The 22,226-nt window shown below is 41.8% G+C and overlaps 1 protein-coding gene across 1 annotated transcript in view; it reads right to left on the bottom strand.

The window, feature by feature from the left end:
• Sdc2 (syndecan 2) overlaps positions 1–21,386 on the bottom strand; it is a 108,397-nt gene extending 87,011 nt beyond the window's left edge. The window contains exon 1 of the mRNA XM_031359679.1: positions 20,812–21,386. Coding sequence (XP_031215539.1) covers positions 20,812–20,871 — 60 coding nt within the window. The 5' untranslated portion in view covers positions 20,872–21,386. The remainder of the gene's footprint in view (positions 1–20,811) is intronic.
• Positions 21,387–22,226: the final 840 nt, after the last annotated feature.

Genomic DNA, 22,226 nt, shown 5'->3' with positions numbered 1-22,226 from the left:
GATAAGCGCCAAGCTGCTGCTGCTGCTTCTGCCTCCATCTCCTGCACCCTGGTTCCCAACAGACTCCTGCCACCGTGCTTGGCCCCACAGTGCCTGGCAGCTCTCGACGAAGACAGACAAAGTGTTGCTTCAGTTCAGACCCCTCAGAGAGGGTGTTTAGGTGGATTTTGTTGGATATTGCCTGGTTTTGTGTTTTCATATGGAAAACATTAAAATCAAACAATGAAAATCATTGTAACAAATCAAAACAACACAGAGTCTGAACACACTCTGACTAAAAACTAGAGTGGGTCTCCTCCAAATGGTTCTACTTTAAGACGCTGACAAACTTCTGTTCAGACACATTCAGTGGATTAAAGCTAACAGCTTAAGAGATGAACCACATTATTTGCAATTATTATTATCATTATATTAATGTACCAGCTGCCAACAATTAAAAACCCATACCATAGTGCCAAATCCCTACAGGCCCAGGAATAAAATTCAAACATGTTGTAAGAACATACAGATACTTTTCCACAGTTAACAACTCTAAGTCTGACAGACTCTTCAACAATGTGCATGAGAGGAAACAGTCAAGAGTCAGAGCAGAGGGCTGGGTTGGTACCAGATGTTTTATACTTTGAGAAGAAAGAAACCAGGAAACACTTCAAAGATCACAAATACAAGCTTTCGTACATCATAAAATAAAATAACCCAGTAAACTGGCACCTTATACAGGTGAGAACACTTTCAGCTGCTCATTTGCTAAGTCCTTATTTACTAGTAGGTGCAGGTCGAGGACTAGACCCACCATATGAACTAACCCAATGCCTTCCATGCCAGAGAGAAAAGAAAAGGAAGAAAACTATTAGCAAACTAATCAGTCTCCTACTTACTTTTCAATTTGTGGTCTTCATTGGTTTAGGTTCTTCCTGTTGCTGCTTGTTTGTTTGTTTTTTGAACAGGCCCACTCTGTAGCCCAGGCTGGTGAGGCTGGTATAGAATTCACTGCGTTGACCAGGCTGGCCTCTAACTACAATTCTCTACTTCACTTCTTTTTCTTTTCTTTTTTCTTTGTTTTTACTTTTTGTTTTATTTTTGAGATTCTAATATAATTAAATTATTTCCCCTTTTCTTCTTTCTCCAAGCTTACTATAAACCTCTGCTTCAAATTCATGACCTCTTTTTACATTAAGTGTTGTTACATCCATATATGTATATACATATATATCCCTAACTGTAACCTGCTCCGTCTGCATACTATTACTTGTGTGTGTGTTCGGAGCTGACCTGACACTCTGGCTCTTATGTTCTTTGAATCCCCTCTTCTGTGATGAGCCATGAATGTCAGGTCCTGGAGTTATTTTGTAGATGTATCTGTCCACTGGGACTGGACTCCAGAACTCTGCATTTTGATTGGTTGTGACTTTCTGTTATTGTTTTTGCCAGCTGCAGTGACAAGAGTAGGCAAATCTTCATACAGGAGGTAACATTGTGGTTTCTTAGAACTTGGTGTGGGTGGAAGAAGAAATGATTGATAATGGGCATATGAGAAGAGGTGATAAAAATGTTCTAGAATTTGACCGTGGTGACTCTTCATACACAACTATAAATATATCAAAACCTACTGAGTATAACATCTTTAAAGGCTGGATGTAAATCATATCTTGTCAAATCTGTTATACATTGTGGACAAACATCAACCATGAGCATAAAAATTTTAAAGCATAAACAATTTCCAGATAACACGAAGAATGATTCCATTTTTAGCCCTGTATCAAAATTTTGCATTTTGTAGATAACCTTTTAGTGGAACAAAGATGTTGGCACAGGAGTGAAGTCTGTAGGAAATCATCCTGAGCTTTCTATTTGTTAGCCTAAAGCAGTTAATCTAAAACATCAGTCTGTTTAGACAATGTAGAACAGAGGGTGGGAACCATGAATGTCCACTTCCACAGGGTAAAAATAAACTGGGGTGAGCAAGCCACCTTCAGAGATTTCAGGGCTGCAGGCATCCTGGGGCTGATAAACCGAGAGGTTCATGTGTACCTGAACTGGGTTGTCTTTGGCCTCTAAGAATTCTTGCCATCATTAGGCATTTGGGAGTCTTTCTGTTTTTGTCTTTGATTTTGATTTTTGGTTTTTCAAGACAGGGTTTCTCTGTATTACCAGCCCTGGTTGTCCTGGAGCTCATTTTGTAGACCAGGCTGGCTTCAAACCTAGAGATCCTCCTTCCTCTGCCTCCCATGGGAGTGCTATGCATCACCATGCCCAGCTTGGGAATCTTTCTAATGGAAAGGTCCAGATACATCATGCTCGATAGAAGAGCTTCATCGAGCCCCTGAAATACAGTTGTTTTTGTCTTGGTTTTTGGCATGTACACTTGTTCACATTTGAGAAAACTATTCAGTTCCAAACAAGTCAGACTGTATACTAAGTGGGTAAAATTCAGAGCCTAAAATGTGGAAGGGGCTGAGCTATAGAACAGGGACAGTTGGCCTGCACAAATCAGTTACCTCTGTTCTCTAACATATGGACATTTTCTACCTACATTAAGAACTTCACCTCCTATTCCAACTTCTACTTCCTATAGCAAGAGCATCCTCAATCCTATCTGAGAGGAACTATATGAAGAAGCATCTCCAAGAGGAAATAGTCATGAATGATTAGTGCATTCTAACTGACAACCACAACTGATCTTATTGACTGTCAAGGAGAAGAGAGAAGATGGGGCATAAGGCAAAACTGCACTGGAATTTTAAAGACTTTTACTCTAAAACACTTGGTAAATGTGCTGGAGGACTGACTTTCATAAGGAAAAGCAGAGACATTTCATGACCTTTGGGCTGCAGAGAACAACAGGAGAGCAGAAAAGAGGTTGTGTAACTTGACAATGGTATGAGTTGGTAAGTGACAAAAAAGCCATGTATGAACTCTAGGAAGGAAATGTGAAACCAAGGAGAAAAAGTAGTTTCTAACCTGAGTTTCCTTACCCATATAGGATTTCAATGGTGCTTATCACATAAGCCTCATACAGGAAGCTTAGCTTGATGTCAGTGGTAAAATGAGCATCTCAGAAGGAATGTCAGGTCTTGTGGCAGAGTATAGAGCAGTGAACTCTTGGACAACTCCAAATACCTTCTAAACCCCAAGGCTGGGACAGTGGCCCACTCAGTTGTACTCCTTTGTAGTTTGCACTGCCTGACTCCTTTAGAGGCCCTCTTTCTTTCTCATTAAGTCCACTTTGTGAGCCTTGCCTTTGCCTAACTATACACACACACACACACACACACACACACACACCAGAATTATGCTTTTCTGATTCACGTGAGAGAATAAAATTGACTACTCTACATGGTAGATGCCTATCAGAATCCTTGAAAACTAAGACAGTGTCAAATTGCAATGGTTATGTTTTCCCCAATTAGACATTTGACATCAGCGCAAGTTGACCCTAAAATTCCACAGTTCTACTAAAGACAACAAAAGATTCCAAGCCTCTGTCAGACCAAGTCATCAATAGAGGAAGCAAAATGCATGCTAAGCTCTTCAGCACACAACATCAAACTGTTAAGAACAGTGGCACCTTCGAAGGCTACAAGGAACTGAAAAAGGTGAGCTGATTTCCACAGCCAGACGATGTACCTCTTCTTAATATCCAAAACCAATAGCTATCCACACAACCCAAACATAAGCCCTATTAACCATCACTGTTTCCTTGGCTTATTCTTAATCTGCCTGCCATTTAGAAAGCTCTTCCTTAGATCCAACCCAAATCAATCTCCTCAGAGCTCCCTGCAAACTGCTTCACACCAGTGTCCAAAAGAATGGGAGATCCAGGAAGATAAAACGTCCAGGTAAGTCATCACATCTGTCTAGTAACTTCCATTACTGTTTCTTAAGTTTCTAGTAAAATAAAATCCAAACCTCTTCTTGCACATGTAAAGTGTCAAAAAGAAAATATTTTTTTTCATTCAATAAACAAAAAGGTCTTAACTCGATGAATAGTAAGCACATCTGTAAAAAGTTTATGGTATGGAATTTGTTAGAACCCTCTGGGTTCTCTGTCTCTATTTGTACCTCAAGGCATGAAACAACAAAAGCAGCCTGGTAAAGACTCACAGGAGTAGTTAATGCTCAGAGGAGACAAATGGCAGATGCCAGGAGGCATATCACACATGTCCCCTCAATACTTATTAAACCAACGGCAGTGTTTGGAGTAAATCTTATTAACAGGATACAGAGTTCTGGCAAATAAAATTTCAGTTCATTTGCATCAGATGTTCCTACAATCCCTATTTTTATTAAATAGACAATAAGCATTCAGTTGAAAGGCTTAGAATTAGTGTGTTATTTGACTATTATATATTACTTTTTTATCACTCTAGATGTCAAAAGTTTTTTTAAAGCATTACACAGAATATGTTAAAGACTTTGACAGCTTATAAGTCTAATTTTACTCTACACATCATTCCTGCAGAATAATACCTTTAGCTTTAGAAATCACTTCTAATCTTTTCTGCTCTGAAAAAGGTCTAAAAAACATAGAAAAGTACAAAAAAAGCTTGAGAAAGAGATGGGAAGTGAGTTCAAATCATTATTTTTATAAAACTTATTGTTTGGCTACAAGCCTCTACACATTTGTAGGAATTAGACATTTAACTCATTTAATTTAGGGTATTTGAGAAAAGCATTTTCCAAAAGTAAACCAGTCTATCTCCACCTTGTTTCAAATTTACCAACAGATAAAGCAAATGAGGCAATGTTCAAAAACATACAGCTAACAAATGAACTTGTTCCCACAGAACCATAATTTCCAAATGTTCCAAACTCAAAGATGCTGAGAGACAGCAACACCCTTTGTCTACCTTAGGCCCCACACCAAGTTCTCTACTTCTGTTTCTTGCCAGCTGTTTAAGCATTGGGTGCAACTCAGTCTGCACTAAGCCTGTTATTTAATGTGTCAATGAACAGACACAGATATGAAGGGTGATAATGCCTGAACCATATTCATGCTAGTGCCTCAGGACTGTGAGGCCAAGGCAGATGGCTCTGCATGCCACCCATTTCCTTCATGAAAGTCAGGATCAGGCTTGACATCAAAGGGAAGTTACAACAGAAAGTCAGAACACAGGCAATGGAAGGAGATGATAGGAGATGGGACCCATCCCATAGTATTCCCTCTTTCTTCCCAGGTATCTGTCCGCCCTTCTTTGGAAATCCTTCCTTCTCTACTACAGTCCATGGGGTTCAGGTGATGAGTTCTCCATATGTGGTTCCCGGCTTGACGCATGTATTCCAGGCCAAGGAATGGTCAACAAGACGCTAATCTGGGGTTCTTCCTAGAGTGGTTGACAGAGAGCTGGTAGAAAGGGGTCTTTTCCCACTGCAAATACTGAGGGAAGGCTATTAATCCAGAGATGCCATGCTACATCTTGATGCACCAAGGGGATTAGTCTCTTCTGGCCCATCAATTATCTAAAAGATGACCTTTCTTTTCACATGTAACTAGGTACATTTCCTTATGTATGGAGACTGCATTCTCCACCATGCATGGCACCATTCTGGACACGGGACTGAATTCCAACCAATGGGTTATGAGGAGAATGATGTATTACACTTCTAGGCTCTGGTCTTTTTGATTCTCTCCTGGCTGGGAAATTAAGTGTGACTTAGCCACCCTGGACTTAACCAGTGGGAGCTGTATTCAAGAAAGGCAGAGACCTCTTGGCTATCTTTGCATTATTATGCAAAGAGGACTAAATCTATTTAAGCTGCTATGTTTGAGGACCTTTTCATAATAACTTTGCTGTTAGTTTAATTCTTCTCCAGCCAGGAAGTGATGCTAACAAAAGGGGCACTGAGATGAGAAGCAGATCAGACCTGATTCCTTGAGACAATCACAGCATACTCTTGGTGCAGCCATACCTGAACCCAGCACTTTTTCGCCCTTCCATTAAGGGAGCCAAGATGATCCCTTGCATTCATTCACTTTAAGGTGGGGTTTTCATTATGTGCCTCTGCAAAGGTCTTCACTGCCACCACTCACCTCCCAGTGGCTGACAGACTGTCACCATTACAACACTCCTGGTCCTAAGCAACGGCTATGAAGCTGACCTTGCTCTCTGTTGGTTGCCTTTCAACCAACTGTCAGGCAGAAGCCAAAGCAACTGTTCTGCCTCCCCACAAAACTTGCAAATTAGAGGCATTCTAGAGGTTGACTTCTATAAAGGAAATTCGTTATTTCTATAAAGCAGCTTTTCCACAAACTCTAATGTGTTTATGAGTCACAGAAATCTTGTTAAAATGCAAACTGTAATTTAGTAAGTCTCAACGGGGTTCCAGAGTCTGAATTTCTAACCAGCTTTCAGATGATGCTCCGTAGGGAACAAAAGCACTGGCCTCCAAGTCTGAGTACTGCAATCTCTCGGGCAGCTGCAAAGATTGAAATAAGCGTCGAGAGCCTATGGCCAGGAGTTCTCGCTTAACTGCCCATGCTCTCAGCGATGAGAGCCAAGGGTCAGCTGCTCTCCAAAGCTAGCTGGCAAAAGAGTCCTTCTGAGGAATGTTCGTAGTTCCCAGCACACAGCACCTTTCGGGCCATAGAGACTAATGAGAAGTAAGGAGAACGATGTGTGGGTGTGGAAGGAGAAACAAAATCTGCATTTCACACACGTTCTTGGCTGAGGCAGATGTTGTTGGCCCACAGACACTGACAGTCACTGGTCCAAAGCTGGATATACCAACTCAGAGGCTTCAGTGTCCCCGGAGTAAAACAATGCTACATAATAATTATATTACATCAATGCTCTGGGATGCTAACCTACTTACCAGGGATACAGTGGAGGGAGAAGGAAAAGAAAAGCCCGTTTCTACTCACTTGTCTTCCAAGATTACGCTACGCTGTGCTCAATACTTTTTGAAGGCGCATTTAATCCTATCCTCACCAAAAACTAGGCCACAATGTTGAATATCATTCTAAATACTAGACTTAGTGGACTTCTAAGCCTCTATTAGCAGCTTTCTCAGAACAGTACTCTCCTCCCAACTCTAGACAGATACGTGTAGAGTAGCAGTTTCTAAAAGGGTAGTGTTTTAATGCTGTCCTACAGAGCAACTTTTAAAAGCTTTGAGAAATCCAGAATTTTTATGACAGGCCTTTCTTTCCTCCTGTGTCAATTAAAGATATCCCTCTTCTATTTAACAGATGAGAAATTGTAGTTTTAGGGTTGAATGAGGGCAAACATTCTCCCAAATTAGATATGTGAACAAAGTAAACTATGAATAGATTCGATAATGGGCTGCTGCTTCTTGCTTAAGTTCAGATGTCTTGTGCCCAGCATAGCCTGAAGCCCTCTCTTCCTACTCAATGGCAAAAGATGGCACTGTGTGGAAGGCAGCAACACGACCCAGGTCCATGGTACAGCACTTAAGTCCAGGTACCATAAGAAGACAATTATGAAACCATATGTGTAAGACTTAACACAAAGTCAGTGCCTTCAGACAAATCCTGAACTCAATTCCAGCCAATCGCACAAGTCCTCCATTCAGAGTATACCCCAGGGCAAATCTAATAAGCTGACTAAACATGCTGTCTGTGCCAGGACACACATCCACTGTCCCTCTAGGAAAAGCTTTCCTTAATAAATGTAAATGGCTCCATCTTTTGTGTGTTCACAAAACATGTACATTATGTGTATGCTGGTGCATGTGTATATACAGGTGTACAAGAATCAGGTCTGATCTGCTTCTCATCTCAGTGCCCCTTTGGTAGCATCACTTCCTGGCTGGAGAAGAATTAAGCTATCAGCTAAGTTATTATGAAAAGGTCCTCAAATATAGCAGCTTAAATAGATTTAGTATATACACATGCACCAGCATACACATAATGTACATGTTTTGTGAACACGCAAAAGATGGAGCCATTTACATTTATTAAGGAAAGCTTTTCCTAGAGGGACAGTGGATTTGTTTAACTCATTTAATTTAGGGTATTTGAGAAAAGTGTTAAATCCACTGTCCCTCTAGGAAAAGCTTTTCTTAATAAATGTAAATGGCTCCATCTTTTGTGTGTTCACAAAACATATACATTATGTGTATGCTGGTGCATGTGTATATATGGATGAATCTTCATGTGGACACTTGTTTCTATTTTCAAATGACATCTTTTTCTTTTTTAGCTTTTATTGCATTATGATGAGAAAAGTTACATGATTTCAATTTATCTGAATTTGTTAACATTCAAAAACATACTTTAAGTAAATAGAATTAAATCACATTCTTGTTTCCATTTTACACCCCAACTCCTCCCAGAGACCCCCCTTCAATACCTACAATATCTTTGTCATATTCTTTAAAATTTATAAGATATTATAAAAATAAAAATGAGTATTATAAAAGTTGTTTGATATAAAGACAAAATTAATTTCCAAACATAGCACCTTTTATCTGAAGAACTCCCAGACCTACCATAAAATAAGGAAACAATTACCAAAAAGCACAGGCAACAGGTAGATATTTCAGTGTGGGAAAGAGAGGAGGGTGGAAGAGAACAAGGCACTGTCATTGTGGTCCTAGGGCTTGAAGTCTTGCCTGCCAGAGACTTCCTAGGATAGAGAAGGTCAGAAAAGCATCTCACCCAAAGGTTCTCAAATCTTCTAGAAGGTAAGACTCACTCGCCTGAGGAGTTTTTAAAACATCCAGAGCTGGGCCCTATCCTAGTTTTCTGCATGTCAGGCCTAGATGAAAAGGGCACTGTAAGAGACAGAGTGTCACTGACTAGAACTCACGACTCTTCTCTTCCCTCAGTCTCCTGAATGCTAGCATGACAAGCATGAGCAACCAAATTCCAGATGTGATACTGTACATCATGAGTTCAGGACACTACTCTATAATAAAACCTCTAAGGCTCAGATGACAAGCCTATTGAGGCCAAAACACTCCCTCCTTCCACCAAAATAAAACAAAACAAAAACAAACAAAAAAACAAAACACACAACAACAACAAAATGACCATAAAAAGAATAGGGAAAAGAAAAGGGGAAAAAAATCTATAATTTCCCTCTGATGTTCTTACCTGGTTAGTGGCACCATCATCCCCAACCCTCGTCCCCATCTCTCATTCATAGGCCTCCCTTGTCTGATGAATATATTTTATGAATCATCCATTTGAACCATCATCAGCACTAAGACTGCAAACTCCATGCAGGATAGTATTCTAAATGTTTGGCTTCCCAGTATTAACTCCTAACCATGCCATTATCTCAGGGAGGTGGCAGCTGTGATTAGTAACCTTCTTATAGATGCGAACACTAAGGTCCAGATAAGTTACATGACCTTTCCACAGCACAACAGAAATCAGCTGACATCGAGTTTAATGAACTTCCCACTGAGAGTCAGGAGTGCAGCTCAGTGGTAAGAACTTAACCTTGATTCATAGGGCCCCAGATGAAATCTCCAATATCCCAAACAAGTTTATCCCTTAGCTTCCCCACCATTAAAGGGAAGCATGTAGACAGAACCCATCAAAGCCACATGTGACATATTGGTAAAGAACTCTGAATTCCAATGGCTCAAAGAATTAAGCTAGTCAAGGCAAATAAAGGAGCTGGTGCTTCATCATGCCAGCCTGCATACCCATTAGGTGACTTAAAACTAGAAACACTGAGAGTTTCACTACACTCCTGATTGATTATGGTATCATAACAGGGGCTTGCTGCCAGCCAGAAAAACTGAAGCCCTAACTTGAAGTGTAGGCTACAACCTGGGTAAATCATCCTGCAAGATAGTCAGGTGACAGTCACAAATAATGAATGGAAAGTATGGAACACATTCCTAACTCTAAAGTAGTAGATCAGAGACAGTCATCTTCATTAAATTCTCCTCAAAAATCATCCCACAAACTTCTTTTCTAAAAATGGCTGAAACACATGCACTTGTATGATGCAATAATTTAGGAAAGTGTCTTCAAGAGTAAACTGTTGAGAGGTCAATCTACTTTCTACACTGGCAAAAAGAACACTGCAAAATATCGCTTTCTCCTGGGCCATAGGCATACTCGACTCACCTCCTACACACTGCTGACATATTTTTTAGCATAAAAATCTGAAGAATGCTCTTTATCCCTCTACCTACAATAGCAGCCTCTTCCTCATTAGAACAATGCAGCTTTAACTCACAAGGGTTTTGTATCTTGGTTCTTATCTCCAGGAAGCTTTTATCTCCACAGTATTCCTAAAATTTGCAAATTGACTTGATTTCAGTCCCTGCTCCATCTGATTCTTCCAAATCCCTGGAATCCTCCTCCCACAACTAGCTAGAAGGTCCATAAACCAGCAAAGGGATTAGCTAGAGGTTTTGCTAGGAATGAGTAAGTTAGCTAAAAAATCACCTTAAATTATTCATGTTACTCAAAGCACATGAGCCACACTGGTGGTGTGAATTGCATATAACACATGCTCTGTTGGTGTTTCAGTTCTTCACATGTGTGTCAGAACAGTACCACCAGGAATCAGGGAGAAGCCAGAAAAGAAATGCTTGATGGCAAAAAAGGAAAAAAAGAAAAAAAATACTAGTAAGGTCAGACCACTTAGGTTAAACTATGCTATGGCACCTTGGTCAAGCTGCTAAACCTCTCTCAATGTTCAGTGTGTCACTTTCTAAATGTCAGATCCAGGGACTTGTGAGATAGTTCAGTCAAAAAAAAAAAAAATGATTGCAGCCAAGTCTGGAGACCTGAGTTTGATCCTCAGAACCTATATGGTGAAAGGAGAGAAACAACTCTTGAAAGTGACCCTCTGACCTCCACATACACCTGTGTATACACACACCCCACACACACACACACAGACACACACACAGACACACACAAATAAATTAAAAAATCAATGTTAAAACAAACCACAGCTGGATGTGATGACACATGTTAATAATATTATCGCTAAGGAGGCTGAGGTAGGAAGATCACAAAGTTACAGGCCAACATAAGCTGTGTAATTTGGAAACATAGGCTCTGTCTCCAAAAGCAAAAGTTAGCCAAGTAGTTATTTTTTAAAAGTAACTATTCCAGCTCCACCATGCACCATCCAATTGTTACAAGGATTGAAAGGGAAGAGTCCAAGAGAATATAAGAGAATTATCCTAATGCTACTAAATTCTTGATCTAAACTGACCATATACAAGGGACATCTTGACTCTAGACGCCTACAGTATACATTATATGGAGAATGTGACTGGCTAAAATATAAAGTGTCTTTCTTCTCTGATATAAACAGCAAAAGACTCAAGGCAACATTAGCAATTTCTTGCTTCTGAACCTTCTTCATATTTTATTGTTCTGAAGGCTTTCTTTGGTGATCAGATAGGAGAAAAGACGAAAGCCAACAACACTGTTCTGACATCTCCCTCCATCATGCGGGTGTCTTGATGAAGTCACTGCTTTCCTAGAAAAGTAGTGACTTAACTCCTGTCAGTGGTCCTGCTGCTTTGTGGGTTGTAGCTTTCTGGCAGTTCAGATTACTAGACATATCCAACTGGATTAAGGCAAAAAGACACATATTTTACATGCCGTGTCTATTATGCATAGATCCAGTTCATCTTCCCCTCCCCTAAGTAACCAAATGTGGATTAAGAGCAGATTGAAGGTAAGCTCCAAGTCACAATTTGTTTTTAGTTTGAAAAGGCAGCTGAGACTTTGCCCCTGGTAGATGTATAGTGACATACATTAAGTGTTAACAGACCAACTAAACAGGTCTTAATTCAATCACTAACCAAGATAATTACAAAATCGAACCAAATCTAATCTAAGCAAATCAAAATATCTCTCTTAGATAAATGATGTCAGAAGCGGGACATAAATTATTAATACACTAGTGAACTTAGTGCAGTTGGTGTTTACAATTTAACGGGCTGGTATCGGCTTCTTTGAACATTTTACAATGATATTTTCAATAATTACTCTTGGCTTTCCTGTTTTAATGAACTCTGCTTTGTACATTTTCTGTGTGCTTTAACTATAACCCAAGAAACAATGATGATGAAAAAAATCAAAAATACAACTCAGCAGCATACCCACTCTGGCCAAATAAATATCTTGTCCTATATTTGTGATAATGTGAGCCACTTGGTGAATGCCACAAGGTGCAAGTGAGAAATGCAAGACCTATCCATACATATTTGTATGTACACATTTTTAAAAACTTTTATCAGAGACTATTTCAGAACCACAAAGATTAAAGAAAAATAAAACAAGCATGCTTAAAATGCCAACTATAGGTCAAGTTTTATGTTTGATATTAAAGTTAATCTTCAAAGCAACAAAATATTAAAGCTAAATATTAAAACTAATCTTCAAAGTCTCAAAAGAACAAATATTATAAGCCTCAGTTTTAAATTAGAGAAACAAGTTTGGAAATGGTAAGAAACATCCTCAGATCACATGGCTTTTAAATAGTGACGCCAGAATCAAACTGTGACTTACAGAACTCCAAAGTCTGAATATGATCTCCTGCAGTCACCTGAATTTAGGGAGTGCACAGTGGAGACTGGAAATGCTCAAACCACAACTCTGCATGAGTTAAAACCTATGTGTTACAGCCCTGACTTTACTGGACTGTCACACACCTGTCACCCATACAAGACTGTTGCCTAACAACTTCATAAACAGTGGCCTTTGGGTTCCTAAACATGTCAAGTGAATTAAGTCGTTGGCACAGATGTATCAACCCTAATATAGTGAACCTCCCACTTACAAGAATTTAAGGAACAGTGCATAGAACCTTTCCTACTGTTGTATAAGACGGCTTTCTACATCTGTTGAGATAACCACACTCCCCTTGAAGTGTTAATAACAGCATTGCTTTCCTGATGTTAAGACATCCCTTGGATAGATCTTCTATGGTTTCATATTGTTCTTTTAATAAAATGGTGGCTACATTAAATATGGCAATACCTATTTACAATTATGGCACCAGTGGTGTGAAACTGACTAATGATTTGTTTTCCTGTATGCCTCTGATTCTGACATAGGATAGTACTAACCTCATACATAGATGGGAAAAGAAGAACCTTTGATCACTTCATTCTCTGTGTTCTCAGACAATAATCACTTGCTCCTTGAAGGGCCTGACTAGTAAAACCCTCCAGGTCTGGGGTCTTTTCTTTGAGGAGGCAATTACAGAAATAACCAGCAAGATCTTTTACACCCACTAACTCTTTTTCCTGCTGATAATATTTTACAGGACCTTAGTAATAATATCCACAATCAGGACAGTAACATAATCCATCAACTTTTTTCTGATATTCCTAATTTATAGCATATGTATGTATTTGGGTTTTTTTTTTGTATGTATGTTTCTCATTCTCTACACAATTCCACCATATATCCAGGATTGCATATAGTATGTGCACCTGGATAATATGTAGATATATAAATTCACACATCTATATATAGTCTTAAACACACAGTGACTTACTATACTTATTTTCAAATCCCACTTTTTAATCTAGTATACAACTTATTTACATTTTACAAGTACAGTTTTTAATGGCTACACAAAATTTAGTGTGCAGTAGACCCTTTTATTTAGTCATTATTATATACTCAGGCTTTCATTTTTTTAAAACTATTATAAGCAGAGCTTCAATAAGCATACTTGAAAACACTGTCTATCCCGTTATGATTATTCCCTCTGGATAGGCCTATAGTAGTAAAATCACTAGTAGAAACAGACTTTTACGGGTTTGCCCAGTGCCAGTGAAGGCAATCAGAGATAATAAATGATGTATTTTCTCCTATCAGCTGAGTATTATCATATGCTTCATATCTCAGCACAGAGCTTGTTTTTACCAAGATGGAAGCAAGAGGTAGCTGGCTCTGTTATGGATATTCTGAGACCTTCTCAGCTAGTTTTTAATCACATGAGCTCATGAGTTGTGGATGCCAAGCTCTTCTTCCTTAAGAAGCATAAAACCGAGAGCTATAACTAACACATGGCATAGGGCATAAATGTGCCAGTTGCTAAAAGATCCTACTCATTTGACCCAACAAAATTCTAAGAAATTATTTTAGCATGGTCTATTTAGCATGGTGACAACACTGAGCTCAGAGATTAATAAATATGCCAATGTTATAGGGTAAATGTATTCTGCACCAGGCCAACTCGAGAACCCCAGCTCTGATCTGCCTACCAAAGAGCCTGCTGCTTCCCACTCTTGCTTGTGTTCTCCACAGCACCCACGGTACTACTGAAGAAGGAAGCAGTAAAAGGCACCTCTAAGGGGTCTAAGCCTTCCCAAATGTCATCAAGAAGTCATGCTGACCTCTACCTATAGTGAAAGTTAATCCCACCCCATCAACTAATCATGATGCTACATTAGCTTGTGAGCATATGGGAAACCACTACTTGCTGGCTCAGGAGATATTCCAAACAGCGAAACTAATCAGAGTACATGATGAATGCTATGCTCAAGCTAACACATCATGGCTGGCTACCACAAATGATTTACCATTTTGAAATGTGAAAGCATCCCTTGCTTCCATAATAAACTCAGAACTATCCCACTTTAAACATATTTACAAAATAAGCATATATAACTTTGATTTAATTTAAAAATAAAATTTTAAACTCAAAAATCACTTGGCAAGGACTTGGTTACGTATTAATTGGATTAATCTAAGATTTCCCCAATTATAGCTTGAAAGAGGAAAAAATCCAAAAACTCTAAATATTAATGGCAAAAAGTCTCTCCAATTCAGCTCTGTCATTCTGTAGATGACCCAGAGGATGCAGTCCTTAATGTGTAGACTGCCCCATGTGGGCCTGGCCTAAAGATGGCATACATTTTCTTTACTAGTTTTTCAGTTCTAAGGGGAAATTATACAAAACATAAGCTGTCACTTATGTCATAACTCTTTGCAGTTTTCCTTTAATAATTGTAGTTTTGTTCCATGTGTCATTTTCCTATGAGACCCACTGTATGCACTACAGGCTGTGTCAGTACTATCGGTGTTTTGTATAACTGTGCACTAGGGAAAACAACAATAACAAAGTACTGTGTAAAGGTCACACTGTTTCTGCATCTTTGCAACACTTTTCATAAAATAGATTCAAGAGTAGAGGAAAGAAAGTTGAAAGCATAGCAGTTTTCTCAGTTAGGAGGCCAGGTCATGAATGGGCATTCTTCACTCTCGTGCTGAGGAATGTAAATGGAAAATCTCTGTTGACTTCAAGGTTCTCTCCTTCGGCCAGTCATACCAGTTCTTTGAGATATTCCAAGAAAGAACAAACATTCACAACTCAATCTTGTCCCAGTTCAGAGTACCTCACCCCATCTTTTTGTCTAAACTCAATCTGCCTAAAAACAGACCATCAGTGCTGTTGTATTTCTCCCTCCTTTCCTCCCTCTCTCTTCCTCCTTCCACCACCACTCAAAAATATACCTCTATGATCCCTGCCTGGCTGCCTGGCTTAGAATTCACTATATAAACCAGGCTACCCTCAACCTCAAACTCACAAAAAATAGTCTGTCTCTGCCTCCCAGGTGCTGGTATTAAAGGTGGTGTGTGTGTGTGTGTGTGTGTGTGTGTGTGTGTGTGTGTGTGTGTGTGTTTAAATAGGAGCTGGAGCTCAGACAGCTAAGGGGAGAGCTTCTTCCCATTTCCAACCCTGAAAAAAGTAAAACGCTCTCTTTCTGAGATTCCCATATTTACTGACACCTTTCTTCCTAGCAGCACACACCACCACATGACAGAGGCCTAACACCTCTGACTGTTTGGTCTCTAAACCCAGCTGAAGAACGCAGGAGCAAGAGTGAATGAGCACATGCTAGGTCTTTGCATCTGTGTACTGTTCATGCTTCTCACTACTCCTGTCCCAGTAATGAAGCTGAGACAGGAAGGACAACCTCTCCCGGGTCACTGAGAGGTGTTAGATTCAGAGCATACTGCCATCAGTGAGCCCAGCAAAACTGCGTTGAGAAAAAGTGCCCATTAATCCATGTCTGCCGAGCCCTCCAGCACCCTAGCTAAAAGTCTCAGGATTAATAATGCTTTACCAGGTCCTGGCTCCTACCTGAGTTCTGTGCTTTGTGGAGCAGAGTTATAGACACCACCCCTTCCCTCACATGGTGTCAGTCTCTATGGAAGAGACACAGGAGGGTAAGAGATCTTAAAGAACACTTATCTGTATTTCATAGTCAAGAACACAAGCTAAGAGAGAGGAAGGAGGAAAACTATGTCATGTCTTTTGCCATTCATAGCTGCCCTTATTGCACACTCAAGATAGTCCAAATTCATGTCATAAAATCATTCTGGGGGCCCAATTCACTTACACAAATGCATTCTTAAGTGGCTTGGAGCTTTGTATTTTGGGTGAGCTCTGGCATAATGAACGAGTGGCAAGCACTGTCACAGAAACCCAGGCCTGCTGGCTTCCAAAGGGAAACAAGCTTTGCTCTAACCCAGTCACAGCTGAGAGGTCTGGATGGGATACAGGACAGTCCATAATTAAGGGGTAACCTGTGATTCCCAGGGGCAGCTGACTCATTATAACCATCAGAGATGCTTTGCAAAAGATACAAATTATCCAACCACACACACTGAGGCTCTGTCTGCATAAATCGGAGCTAAACTGGTAAGGTTTGTATTTTTACGTACTTCCCATGACCTTGTCAGTCTGTCTTGTTACTTACAGGGGCATAAAGAGAGGTTGGACTGGAACCCTTGGGAAAAGCTATTGAAGCTCAGGTCTAATGAACAGAATATTAAAAGAGGAATGCTTAAATTCGGCTGTGTCTAAGGGAGAATCAGAACAGTAACCAAGAAGGAGTAACCAGGAAGCAGTGCTAGCATGGAACAGCTTACCAATCTGACCAATGAACGCACACTCCAAACCACAAACGAGTATACAAGGTTGTCTCTGGATCACAGGCAACATCTCAAAGTGATAAAGGACAAACCACCCAGCAGACCAGCACCAGGCCGAGGATGGCAACTCTACAGCTACTAAGGATTTGCAGGCTTGCTCACTGTTTAATCCCAGCACCTAGCAGGAAAACCCACACCCTCTTGAGTTTAAAGGCAGGGTATAGATGGGAACCATGCTAAATGAATGAATCAATGATTTATTCAAAACTCCAGTCGATGAGGCTAGAATTAAAACTGTATGGCAGCCTAAACGTTAAAACAGGATGGCCTTGTTTTCTTTCAAAGCTCTTCTTCGTGATGTGGGCTTTCTTCTGAGACTTTATATTGGCTCCTACTCCTCGAAAGAATGAGATGACTTTGAGATACTGGAATGTATTGTTGGCACAGGTATGAATGGCAAGCCTTCTTTCTGCCTTGGGAAGGAGAGAATGATGGGCGAGATCTTGTCGTTTGGTTTTCTGGCAGAGGAAGGACAGCTTCTGCTCACAGGCATTCCTCCCAGGACCTGTTGGATCACAACCAGCAGGCACACCGATAGCACAATAGCTTGACTAGACTCCTTGTAAACCTTAATGACAGAGCTGACTGGGCTCTGTTTAGCCAGGTCAGCCTCAGAATAGACAGTCTCCAGAAGATTCCAAGCTACCTATGATCAGGTCTAGGGGTGTTCTAAAGGCTTGAAAATGAGTTTTGCTTTTGGAAAGGAAACCTAGCTGATCTTTTAAAACTCTTTCTCAACTTATGATTAGCCTAGTTGCCCTTCAGGTGACCACGTGACACAGTCCAGTGTTAGGCTGCTCTTTGAATGGCAGACAACACCAGAACAAAGGATGCTACTTCGATTTGTATGCCATATGATGCATACATGAATCAAAATATCATAAATATGCAAAAGCACTACTTATTGATTAACATTTTTAATGAAATGAAAAGGGCATTCTATAAGCAAGAGTTGAAAGGCATACTCAAATTCCTTCTTGAACACCCATCTTCTGAGCTTTCCTTCTTAAATGACAACTCTCTACTGCTAATACTGAACTGAAAGATAAAGAGCCTTTGTTTCTGTCAAACTCTCCAGCACAAGTAATTTGCCCCATTAGAACTGACAAAAACACATTTAAAGAAAGACTGCTAAGAGCTATAGTATTTCAGCTTTAATTTCCTTTCTAGTGCAAAGTTTCCAGAGCCTGACTTTCACAATGCCTTTTGGGGTAGTGCATGGCTCCAAATGACTTGACAGTTTCTTTTAATTTACAGACATCTAAGCATGTTTATAAAATTCCATCAGTTCAAAATGCTTCCTTTCCTTAAGCATATTTCCAGTTCAAATTATATGTTTACAACAGTCTGTGCTGTATTATTTCTAAGATAAACAGTCATGTAAAAAATTGACAGAACCTAGTAACACATCACTGCTGTCCCCACTGGTCGGCCTTTCCCTTCATCATCCTTCCAACTGTGAAGTCTTCAGCTGCCAGTGGAAAGCATGAATGGGTCCCTAGGAACAGGCTTTCCTGCTGTCTCTGTTTCCATAAGAAGGGGCCCCCAGCTCCTTTCCCCAAACAGTTTTGAACCTTAGTGCCCGGGAAGCTTCTCTCCCTCTGAGCTAAGTATACAACTAAAAAATTCACTAGTTGCAGATATTTTTCCATTCTTGCCAAAAGGAGTCTGAGCTCAGACAATCACTACTTTTAAATCCCAGGACACTACTGCAGTTTCCAAATTAAAATACAAAGTGCTGGAAATAATGTTCTGTAATAGCTAACTTTAAAAAAAATCATGTCTTTCAAATCTGGGTCTATTTATACCACTTTAGGTGAAGCAAAGAGAGTCAGGAAAGCAATGTAAATGGACGATTAGCTGGTTTGGGTTTCGAAACAGCTTTTTCTGAGAAAGACTGACTCACTGCCCAACAAAGGCTGTATGTAGGATTCTCAAGTTGACATTTTAAAAATATTTAATCACCCTTTGAATGATCGTTCAAGGGCTCAAAACAGAATCTTTCCAATAAAGCTGCTCACTTGGAAAACATTTCAATTCTGTTTTGAACCGAGAAAATGGTAGAGCCCCAAATGTAAGAAATTTCAGGGAAAATCTGGCAGGGAGAGGAGACAAGCACATTTAAGGGAAAATGAACAACAGCAAACCCCACCAGGTCTTAAGAAGCTATCAAACCCATGCAGAAGCGCCAAAGGGTTGTTTTCCTAGCAAATCTCTGAACCAGGTTCTGCAAAGAAAAGGCCCCCAACTCTGCACAGTTTACGAGATCCTTCCTGGAAAATAATTTGAGCTGGTTTTTTTGCCCTGTTTTGCACAGCTATGTAATGCAATGGTTGTTGTTGTTTTGTTTAGTTTTCTCTGAAATACATACAGAGTAGCTCCAATTTAGTTTACAGCAAGCCAAAGTTCAGAACTAGCCGAGAGAGTGGTTACTAATTTCAATGGATTAAACATGTTTTGCCATGAGAAATTCTGGTTAAGTCTCAGAGTTGTGTCTTTACATCACAATCGCTCAAATATTCACCTAGCCTATGCAGTTTCCAATTCTAAGTTCCCCAGCCTCAAACTCTAGACAGTGATCGCTGGCCCACACAGCAGTGCCCCCACCGTTCCCCTGATCACAAATGTCCATATTCTGCTGAATGCCAAAAGGTTTCCCAATCGTCCAAGAGTCAAAAGGGGGGGGGGGGGGGGCTAGCTAGTCCAGCTAAAGGCTTTTCCATTAATTTGAATTGGGCAACTTACTGGATGCCAAAGGAATGGCATAGGAAACAAGAGTAAAGGAAAGAGGAGAACTCCATAGTTGAGCCGGCAGCCCTGGGGCTGCATGTCAGTAGAAGTTGCTTGGACTTCCACATGCCAAAACAGACCTGTAGTGGCCCAGGTAGGGGCTGCCACACTAGTCGTGAGCCCAGGAACGCTGTTCATTGGAGCAACAAATTCCACCCCCAGAAACACAATCCTGACCAGAAATCAGGTTCCCACCGCCACCGAGAGGGAAAGATGCTGGTAGTGGAAGAATACAATTTCACGGGATTATGAGATCCACGGGAGCATGAGGTTGGCAGGAAAAAAAGTCTTCAATCCCCCAGCAGCCAGAGGATCTGAGGGCCAGAGCAATGTCACAAACACCCTCATCTTTGCATCTTGCAACATTCCATCTCTCTCCTACTGCCCTGGGCTTCACTCCACGAGGAGGGTTCATGGAAGATCGCAGAGGCCAGAGAGAGAGCCCAGGCCTGTTCCCGAAAGCTCCACACAGCCAGGAGCCTCCAAATAGAGCACCGAGTGGTTGTGGGTGCCTTGCCACAGCAACAGGGAGCATTAAACAAATGAACTTTTAAAAACTTCCTCTCCTGATTACTCTCGGTTTCTTTCATGTGGACCCTGTCTCCCTAAACTTGCCTTCAGTCGAGCTGAAAGCCTGGAGTGGGGGGGCGTGGGGGGGATGATGTGTAGAGGAACAGATCCTCTCCAAAGTTTCCAACTCATCCCTGGGGCTTGTCCAGCGCGCAGAGCTTACGGGATCCTTTCCTGGTCCTTAGTGGTGCTCTAGTGATCTGCAACTTTTAGCCCTCTGCCTTCCTAGGCCATACCACAAAATCCCCCAAACGCAGAAAGTTGGAAATGACTTTAAGGGCCTTTGGGGTCACTAGCCTCCAAGTCTTGTGCTCCCACCCCCGAAGACAAGGGGTAGGTAACTGCCTGTAGCAGTTGTGCAAGAGGGAAAAAGAATTGACCAGAGGCAAGTGGTGGAAAAGCAAGCTCATTTGTCTCAGTAGATCCTAGGAAGCCCCACGTTCAGGGATGGCGGATCCCCCAGGTGGCGCTCCCCAATTACCCGCTGGCTCCTCTAGTTGCCTGGGCACCCTTAACAGCGTGCGTCCCCGGCAGGGCCCACTCACCGTCTCTGCAGACACACAGGCCATCAAGCCCAAGGTGAGCAGGATCCACGCGCGCTGCATATTCCCCGGGGACGTGGCTCGTACCAAGAAAAAATGAAGCCCAGCGCACGCCGAAGAGGGCCTAGAAAAGATAGGAGCTGAGCCGCCTCCAGGAGAGAGGTTTGGGCTCGGATTCCGAGCTCTAGCTGTCTTCTCTGGCGCCTGCTCTAGCTTTCTCGGTGCGCCCCGGAAACCCGGCTCCTTCTCACTTGTTGGCTTCTGCACTCCCAACCCAGAGTTGCTGCTTCACGAGGCTGTTTTCTTGGTCTGGTCCTACTCGGCGTTGTGCTTTCACTCCGCGGACTCAGGTGCCTGAGTCGCAGTGCAATCTGATTTGAAGCAAGCAGTCGATGGGTTGAAACCGAGCTGCCGCTGAAGTTTAGGATGCCGAGCGACGGGGACGCGCGATCCGCGGGACCGGAGCTCCAGGAGTATCTGGAGTACGGCACTCCGCAGCTGGGCTGGTGGCTTGGCTGCAGCGCCCCTCCTTCTGTGCGCCGCCGCCTCCCGGGTCCTCCCCTCGATCTCACCCCACCCCCCTCCGCGTCCTCTCCCTGGTCCTGGCCCTGCTCCGCCTCCGCCTCCGCCTCCGTCTCTACCGCCCCCACCTTCCCTCCCTTCCTAGCCTGGAGCTTAGGGTTCCTCCGGGCGACTAGGGGAAAGGAGGTTGCCGGGACTCCATGATAAAACCCGGGAGAAATTCTTATGGGATTACACTGCGATTGGCAGCTCCCAGAGCCAGTAGGAGCCCGCAGCTCCGCGCCGTGCTGCCCCGAGAACGTGCCTCTGCAAACCTTAGTGCTCTTTCATTTGGTCTCTCCTTCTATCCCCTTCTCAACACCCTCTCCTCTCCCCACCACCGTTCTGTCCCCCCCCCCTTTTCCTTCTCTTTTTCTTCGCTTTAATTTTCTGAAAAAAAAAAAATCGTTGAAGGTTTGATGGGCGTACTGAGCCTTTTCTGACTTGGGTCACTAGAAAGATGAGAGTCGAAAAAAATGAGAAAGTTTATAGACCCCCTTCAAGAATTTACAGTGCCCATAGGTCACCAGATCATGAAGATTGCAATTCAGAAAAGACGAAAATAATTGTAACAAGTTCGTATTAAAATTCTCCTCGGACTCTCCCCCCACTCCCCACCTCCACCCCCACTCCAACTCCAACCCCCAGCCCCCAGCCCCCGAAAAAGCAGAAAAATAAGAGTTTCCTAAAACCCAAAAGGCAACAGCTCCAAAGCGCTTCATTAAAGGCTTACAAACCATTTCTGCTGCTCTCAGTTTCTGCACAATCCAGCACCTCGCCCCCTCACGTCCCCCACCCCCCGCGCAACACACATACACACACACACACTGCCCCAGGCATCATGTAAGGTCAATTTC

Source organism: Mastomys coucha, unplaced genomic scaffold (assembly GCF_008632895.1).
Source record: "Mastomys coucha isolate ucsf_1 unplaced genomic scaffold, UCSF_Mcou_1 pScaffold7, whole genome shotgun sequence".
Classification (NCBI taxonomy): domain Eukaryota; kingdom Metazoa; phylum Chordata; class Mammalia; order Rodentia; family Muridae; genus Mastomys; species Mastomys coucha.
This window is presented reverse-complemented; position numbering and strand designations above follow the sequence as displayed.